Here is a 7,180-nt window from a genome sequence, read left to right on the forward strand (position 1 = left end):
TATTCCTTGGGGATATCGCCATACAGTACCTAGCACAAGCAGGGTCACAGGCTGCTTTTTGAAGGGTGAAATGCTGCAATACCCAATTAAATACTCTGTTAGTACTTCAGACCCAAACCCAAACTCCAAATCACACAATTATTTTTCCCCTCCACCACTATGTTTTGGGGCACACCACATCCCAACCTAACTTTATTTACATCATCCTATCTCCCAGGCTAACTCACTGTGTAAGAGACCTCCCTTCCAATGTGTGCCTCACAAATTATTCATCCTTTCCTGCACTGAGACACTCTACACCTGTTAGGACAGTGATTAGGATGAGGTACACTAAGAACATCACAAGATAGGGTCTTCTATTTTAGAAGTCTGCAGATCCCTTTTCTTCCCACTGCTTTTAGCTGTTAAAAGTTGGTAGTTTCAGAAAAACAACTTTAGGAAAAAATATTTTTAGTCATATAAAGTTTATTTACTTAGTAAAGTTATATTACAATATATACAGTTTCTATTTACATATACACCTTTCTAAGAAATAAAGCACCATATAATACAGTTAGCATTTTAGAGGAATTTACAGAAATTTTTTATCTAGTTATATCTACAGACACACGTTGGTTTGAACCAAGTTCTCCTAAGAAGCTGACTTCAGTGCGTTTTAGATTAGACTGCTAGTGAAGTTACCAAAGAGAAATTGCTGTCAGCTATCAATCTGCTATACTTCAGGATAAGAGATCTTAGCTATGTCATTTCAGGGGCTATGTGCAAACTTAATCCAAACTTAAGTTGGAGGTATAGATAGAAGGTATTTTATAAGATGCAAGTTTGCAACACTTTCATCAGTAAGATTTTTACTGTCATCAGAAACAGTTTCATTAGAATGGGGGGAAAAAAACCCCATTGCGTGTTTATATGCATTATGCAAAGTGAAGTTAAGAATCTGGAAGCTTATGAGATATGGTATCATGCACTCCCCAAGGAACCAATTTACTCTTAAAGAGCCCAGCCTTACAGCTACTGAAACTCCTGGCATGATCCCCTTAACTCAAGGAGAAAGTCTAGCTGTTCACTTTGTAATCTTTATGCCACCATCAAGAAAAGAAGGCGGCTCTGTCCAAGGTACAACATTTCCTTCAAATGAATAAAAGACATTTGGAGGGAGAAAATGTAAAATGAGGTATTTAATAAACTACAGGAAAACCGAAAGAGCCTAGACTGTTTTGAAAAACATCTCGGATATTTTGTGTATGCAACTGATACATTCACCTGATTGCAGGTCGAGTTTTGTATGAACTCTTTATACCTTTTGCGCTACCTAATCTGTGCTTTTCATATTTTTGCTTCACTAGACGTTGGATCTAATGGCTGGAAGAAAACAATGTTACTCTGAGGACAGTTGTTATGACAGACACAGGTGTTGATCAACATCATTGGCTTTTTTAGGACCTTGCCCTGAGGACAGAGGAACTCAACCTGAATCGTTTTGGTGTTGTGTGGCGTACAGCATCGCCCATCATTGCAGAGGCCACAGTACCGAGGTTTGTATGCCTGCACACTAGTGCAGTTCTTGTATTCGAAGTGAATGGCTTTCAGGGACTTCTTTGTTCGAATACACTTCTTCCCCTTCTAAGAGAAAGATGAAGAGATATTAGATGTATTGTTCAGTTAAAAATTGACATGCAAGGATATAGGTCTACTCTGAAAAATTAGATATGTTGTCTTTACTCATTCAACAGCAATAAGACTCTGCAGCTGCTTTAGTAGTTACTTACAGGTAGCTCCTGCAGGATCTGCCCTTTGACACCACTGTGTTATTGGGCCAACAATAAATGACAAGAATTAAAGCTCACTCTTGCCATGTGAAACAAGCCAAAACAACATTCATCATGAAACTATACTCTACTGGAAAACTCAGGCTAGTGAATCAAAGAGCCAAATGGTCAGGAAGCCAAATGAGCGAGTTACTGGACTAGATTCAGAGGGATAAAAAGAGGGCTAAAATGAACCCCAAGAGTCATAGACCATTCCTGTGACCCAACGCAGAAGCAGCTTTACCCATGTTAATTCTTAACAGATGGCTGTCTAACTTGTCCTTGGAAGTCTTCAGTGACAAAGATTCCACATCTGCCCCAGACAATCCTAACAAATCACTATTCTTACTGCTTGGAAGGTTTTCACTCATGTCTTAATTTTTATGCAGTCTAAACTCGCCATTTCTTGTTGCATCCCCATGGACTCAGAACAGGCTGCAATATCTGATTAGTTATGAGAACACATCTCTGTTCTCTTACATTCAGAAAAAGTTCAGTTTAATCAATTCTTCCCTAGCTGAACATGTTTTCTAGACTTCTGACCATTCTTGTTAGTTTACCCAAATCCTCCTGAATGTTTTCAATCCTTTTCAAAACTCGGTATTTAAAACTGCACAGACTATTCAGCAAAGTCCTTAGCAATGCTTCCAACACTCAGAACATTATGTGAAGTGATGGTCCTCTTACTATGTTATTCTCCCTAACAGTAACATTTATATCATGTGTAGAAGCAGCAAAAGAGACAGCTTCCTTGGATACACATTTATTGCACCTGAAGTGTCAGTGTTGGATTTGCTTTTGGAAAAAGCATCAAAAGGATTGAGATAAGGCTTAATTTACCCAAGCAGATTTTGCAGGATTTCACACATTTCTCTGCAGTTCCAGATGCTCAACAGACTAGAACTCTGACATAGCTATTCTGCATGAGTGGAGCAAGTATATGTACAGGTAGTATAATTGCATTTGTGGGAAAAGTTAGACTGTGTGAGCTGTTGAAATAATCTGCACATGCAATACAACCAATCTGTTTGGGATGGCTCAAATTATCATAGAATGGTTTGAGTTGGAAGGGGCCTTTAAAGGTCATCTACTCCAACCTCCCCTGCAAGGAGCAGGGACATCTTCAACTAGATCAGATTGCCCAGAACCACATCCAGCCTGGCCTTAAATGTTGCCAGGGATGGGGCATTTACCACATGTTGCATATCTGGAGCATTCTAGACCATAATATTGCAACCTTGGAATTAACAGCTGAAGAGACTCTGCTCTGTTGCCACTCTTTGCAGCATACCTTATCAAATGGCTCTTCATTTTCACAAGGTCTTATCATGCAGAGTCGTGTCTGCTTCACCATCTCACACTGCTGATTTCTGTTGGTAACACGGGTGGAAAAGCCTATTCCACAGCTTTTGGAACATGCACTCCATTCTGTGGTCTGCTCAATACAATTGACACTTGAATCCGACACACCGATCCCAAGTGTGGCCTCTTGTCTGTAAGCTGGAGACAAAATCCCACAGAACTTTATTAGAAGTTTGTGTGAAAACCCAGTATCTAATTGAGTTTTATAGCATCTAGGAAGGAACAAATTGACAAAGAAAGGTTCAAAATCCATGCTTTTGCCAGAATTCAGGAATTTAAAAAGCTGACTATTTAGGAGCCCTGGATGGCAACTTCCTGTATCTAAAAATAACAGAAAGGTGCACAACACTGTAATCAGCAAAGCATGTACATCCAGTTCGCACAAGTCCACAGCTGGAAGAATTACTGCCAAATTTTTAACCAGTTTAGAATTCTACTTTAATAACTCCTTATTCCTCACTCTTTCAAATGGAAATACATCACAAATCTGTTCTAAAGCTACAAAATAAAAATATTTATATTAGATGTGATTTGAGAGAGGCTGAATGATCCTCTAAACTAATAATCAGCACGGAACTAAAGGCCTTGCTTTCCGAGAGTCATAAAGTCACCTGATCCTTTCAATTATTAACAGATTATAGCCAGGGCGATGGTAGGGAGGGAGGAAGGGAGTTATCACAGCTGCTCAAAGCCAAGCCATGCCTGATTATCAGCCTGCCCTCATGCCAGTGTTAAGCTGTATTCTGCGAATATTACTAACTGTATAGTTTCGTTCAGCAGTTATCAGAGGAGTAAAGAGAATGAGGCAACATGACTGAGCTGTCAGTCACAGCTCTGGCTGTTAAGCTTCTCTATATCAGCATTTCTGCCTTTTGCATGGTAAAGCTCCAAGGTGGCCTCCCAAGAGGGATGGCTGTTGCTTGAAAGAATGAAGATAATCCATCCATAGGCATTTTATGGATTAGCCTGTCATTGTCAGAGAAAACAAAGAAAATGAAGACAGTAGAAAGGTGGCGAGCTTTTTGTTTATACCTTATGTGCCTCACAACTAGCACTTTGTAGCACTCTGAAAAGTTATTACAACTTTTCTTCCTGGATCCTTCCTTACTTGTTTTTCAAATGGATTAGCTGAGTTTCAGCATAACTAACTGCTTAAGACCACAAAGAGCAGTGACTGGAAGAGAATGCCATGCCCTCAACCCTCAGTAAAAGTAGCTTATGAAAATTCATGTTCAACTGATAGTCTAATTTAAGGGGATGGAGACATAATTCAGCAAGAAAACAGGGAGGAAATATTATGTAGCTTTTTTCAATTACAAAAAGCACTTTATGAGTTCTGTGTTTTGGAATAGAATGGGTTGGGGTTTTTTTTCAGATCCCCTCACTGTGCTCATAACCACTGCTTCTCCAAGCACTTTGTAATGTTTTTAATGCCAATAATAATGGTGAGAACTCTAGCACAGACAGGCAGGAATTTATTGGCATTTTAGCTGCCATGCTGACCACGTGTAATAGCTGGGGAATTAAGGGGGTGGGGAAAGTCTCTTGTAGACTAAGCCATTATAATAATATTTATGATGTAATGATATTCTTGCCCAGCAACTGGCAAGACTGCAGCTTTGATTGAGGGGGTAATATTTGGAGGATTATAATCTCACCCCTGTTTTATTCTACTCACAGAACTACCCTATACCAGCTAAACAGCAATTTCAGAATTGGGAACTAACTTAACTACTTTTTAAAACTGATATGCACTGATATCAATTTTAAAACTGATATAATTCATCCTCTGGCTTTATTTCCTTTTACCTACTGAGCTCTGCCTTTATTCATGACCACTGTTATACTTACTAGTGACTTTAAATGAGAAAAAAGGTCATAAAAAACGACTGCACAAAGCAATGCGTCTTAGATTTGGCAACCCCATGGATATTTCCAGTGTGATATCACCTCCTCCTCACAATAATGCGATAATTAGTTTTCATTTCCTCACCAGCCATAGCAAAACCTCCCAAAATCACTTCATCCTTAGGGTCACAGATCCACTTCTCACAGCACTCTCCAGGGACTTCGATTTTCCTGGGAAAAGGGCAGTCGGGGCCAGGGAGCAGCAGGTCCAGGTTACAGCGGGGCAGGCAGCCGATCTGTCCGTCTCGGCAGGTGCACTGGTACTTGCAGCTGGGCTGGAACGTCTCCCCGTTGCGATAAATCATGCCGTCGAACACGCAGTTGTCTCCCTCCAGCACTAGCGAGCAAAGCGAATGCTTTCCACTTAGAGGGCACTCGGCTCCCTCCCCGCGTCCCCCTGAGCGCGCCGCACTTGACACCATTCAGAGAGCCCTCGCCCGCATGCAACCCTCGGGAACAGCCGCTTGGCCCCAGGGAAGGCGGGAGAAGAGCGGTCCAGCAGCAGCCCCTGCGGAGAGTCCCCGCGCCGCCCCAGGGCGCGCTGCCGGCCCCCCAGCCCCGCCGCCGCCTACCCATGCAGATGCCGGTGGCCCCACCGCTGTCGTCGGGGCCGCGGTCACAGTAGAGGCCGCTGCTCTCGTCGCAGGGCAGCAGCGCGGAGCAGCTCTCGCCGCGCTGCCGGGCGCACACCAGGCAGCAGGAGCAGCCGTCCAGCACGGCGGGCACCCCCGGGGCGCAGCGCGGCGGCTCTGCCGGGCAGCGCCCGACGCAGGGTCGGGCACACGCCGACTCCCGGCCGCTCACCTGCGGGGACAAAGCGGCCCCAAGAGCCGGGTCACAGGGGCCGGACCGGCCGCCGGCGCCCCCCACACCCGCCGGCCCCGCCGGGCACCCCGCACTTGCCTCGCGCGGCCGGAGCAGGAGGAGGAGCAGCAGCGCTGGCAGGCCGTGCCCGCCGCCGGTCGCCATGGTCCCGGCCGCCGCCTCCCCGCCGCACCGCTCGGTTTGCCGGCAAAGCCATTGCAGCCGCTTAAATAGAGCCCGTCGGGGACCCCCCTTCGCCGCCACCCCCGCGGCGGGCAGCGAGGCCCGGGGGCGGGAGCTGGAGCCGGAGCCGGGCCGGGCGCTCCTCTCCCCCCGCCCCAGCCCCGCGCGGCCCTGCCCAGCCCCGCTCCGCAGGCGTTATGTGGAGAGGGGACCGGAGCCCCGACGGCAGAGCCGGCCCCTTCGTGCGGTCGGGCCGGCGGAGCGCCGGAGGTGAGGGGCTGCGTCCTCAGCCCGTCCCTGCGGCCGTAACCCACTCTGCTTGCCTGCAGGCATCTCCGAAGGGAGCTGTTGCTGCCGGCTGTCGATTGTAGGGAAGCACGATGCTGCCTCTCTGTTGTTGAGGGGCTGCACCACGGCCTCTGGCACAAGCAGTATGGTTGGGCAGTACTTGGCGTTTGAGACTTGCTGCCCCAAACGCAAGCAGCTCTCAGGGCTACACCGCTTCTGGCCCTGGTGTGAGGTCTCTTGAGCTTTGCAGGCATTACAGAGGCTGAAAACGGACCCTGTGATGACAAGCGATTGTGGGGGTGATGTGTGCTCCTCATTAAAGTCTTCAGTTTCAAGTCATAGGCACTGTTCATTACCAGGGGAGTGTGAGTACATCAGCTGGTGGGAAAGAGAAGTTGCGCTGGGAGCCCTCCATGCACTGTGCACCCGATGAGTTGATATGGTAGCAGACTCCCCAGTGCTCCCAAAGCATGTGCAACCGTGGGAGATGCAGAGCCAACATGTCAGGCCTCAGGAATGCTTTGGAGAAGTAACTCCAGTGCACCGTGCTCTGCAGTTATTTTAGTGTGTGCTGGACAGATTTAGGCCAATTACAAGGGAGGCTAAATCTGTTAACAGATTTTACTTGTGAGAATTGCCTTCTGCCCAAGGCAGGCCTTCTTGGGTCTTGCTGGGAGGCAGATATTCTCTGTCCCTGGTTGTCTGGGGCAAATAATATGTGCTGGATTCTGTTGTGGCTTGTTAAAGAGAAAATATTTGAAAAATAAACAGAAGTTGTAGACAGACTAGTGAAAACAAGATGCCTTCTAAGCTTAAGACATGACACA

At 46.1% G+C, this 7,180-nt stretch overlaps 1 protein-coding gene across 1 annotated transcript; it reads right to left on the reverse strand.

The window, feature by feature from the left end:
* Window positions 1-447: 447 nt before the first annotated feature.
* CCN3 (cellular communication network factor 3) lies at window positions 448-6,051 on the reverse strand. The gene is made up of 4 exons (XM_030486576.1): window positions 5,651-6,051; window positions 5,164-5,415; window positions 3,100-3,308; window positions 448-1,623 (listed from the first exon to the last, which is right to left on the reverse strand). Exons 1-4 carry the CDS (start codon window positions 6,045-6,047, stop codon window positions 1,327-1,329), a joined length of 1,155 nt encoding a protein of 384 aa, XP_030342436.1. The 5' UTR covers window positions 6,048-6,051; the 3' UTR covers window positions 448-1,326.
* Window positions 6,052-7,180: the final 1,129 nt, after the last annotated feature.

Source organism: Strigops habroptila, chromosome 1 (assembly GCF_004027225.2).
Source record: "Strigops habroptila isolate Jane chromosome 1, bStrHab1.2.pri, whole genome shotgun sequence".
Taxonomy (NCBI): Eukaryota; Metazoa; Chordata; class Aves; order Psittaciformes; family Psittacidae; genus Strigops; species Strigops habroptila.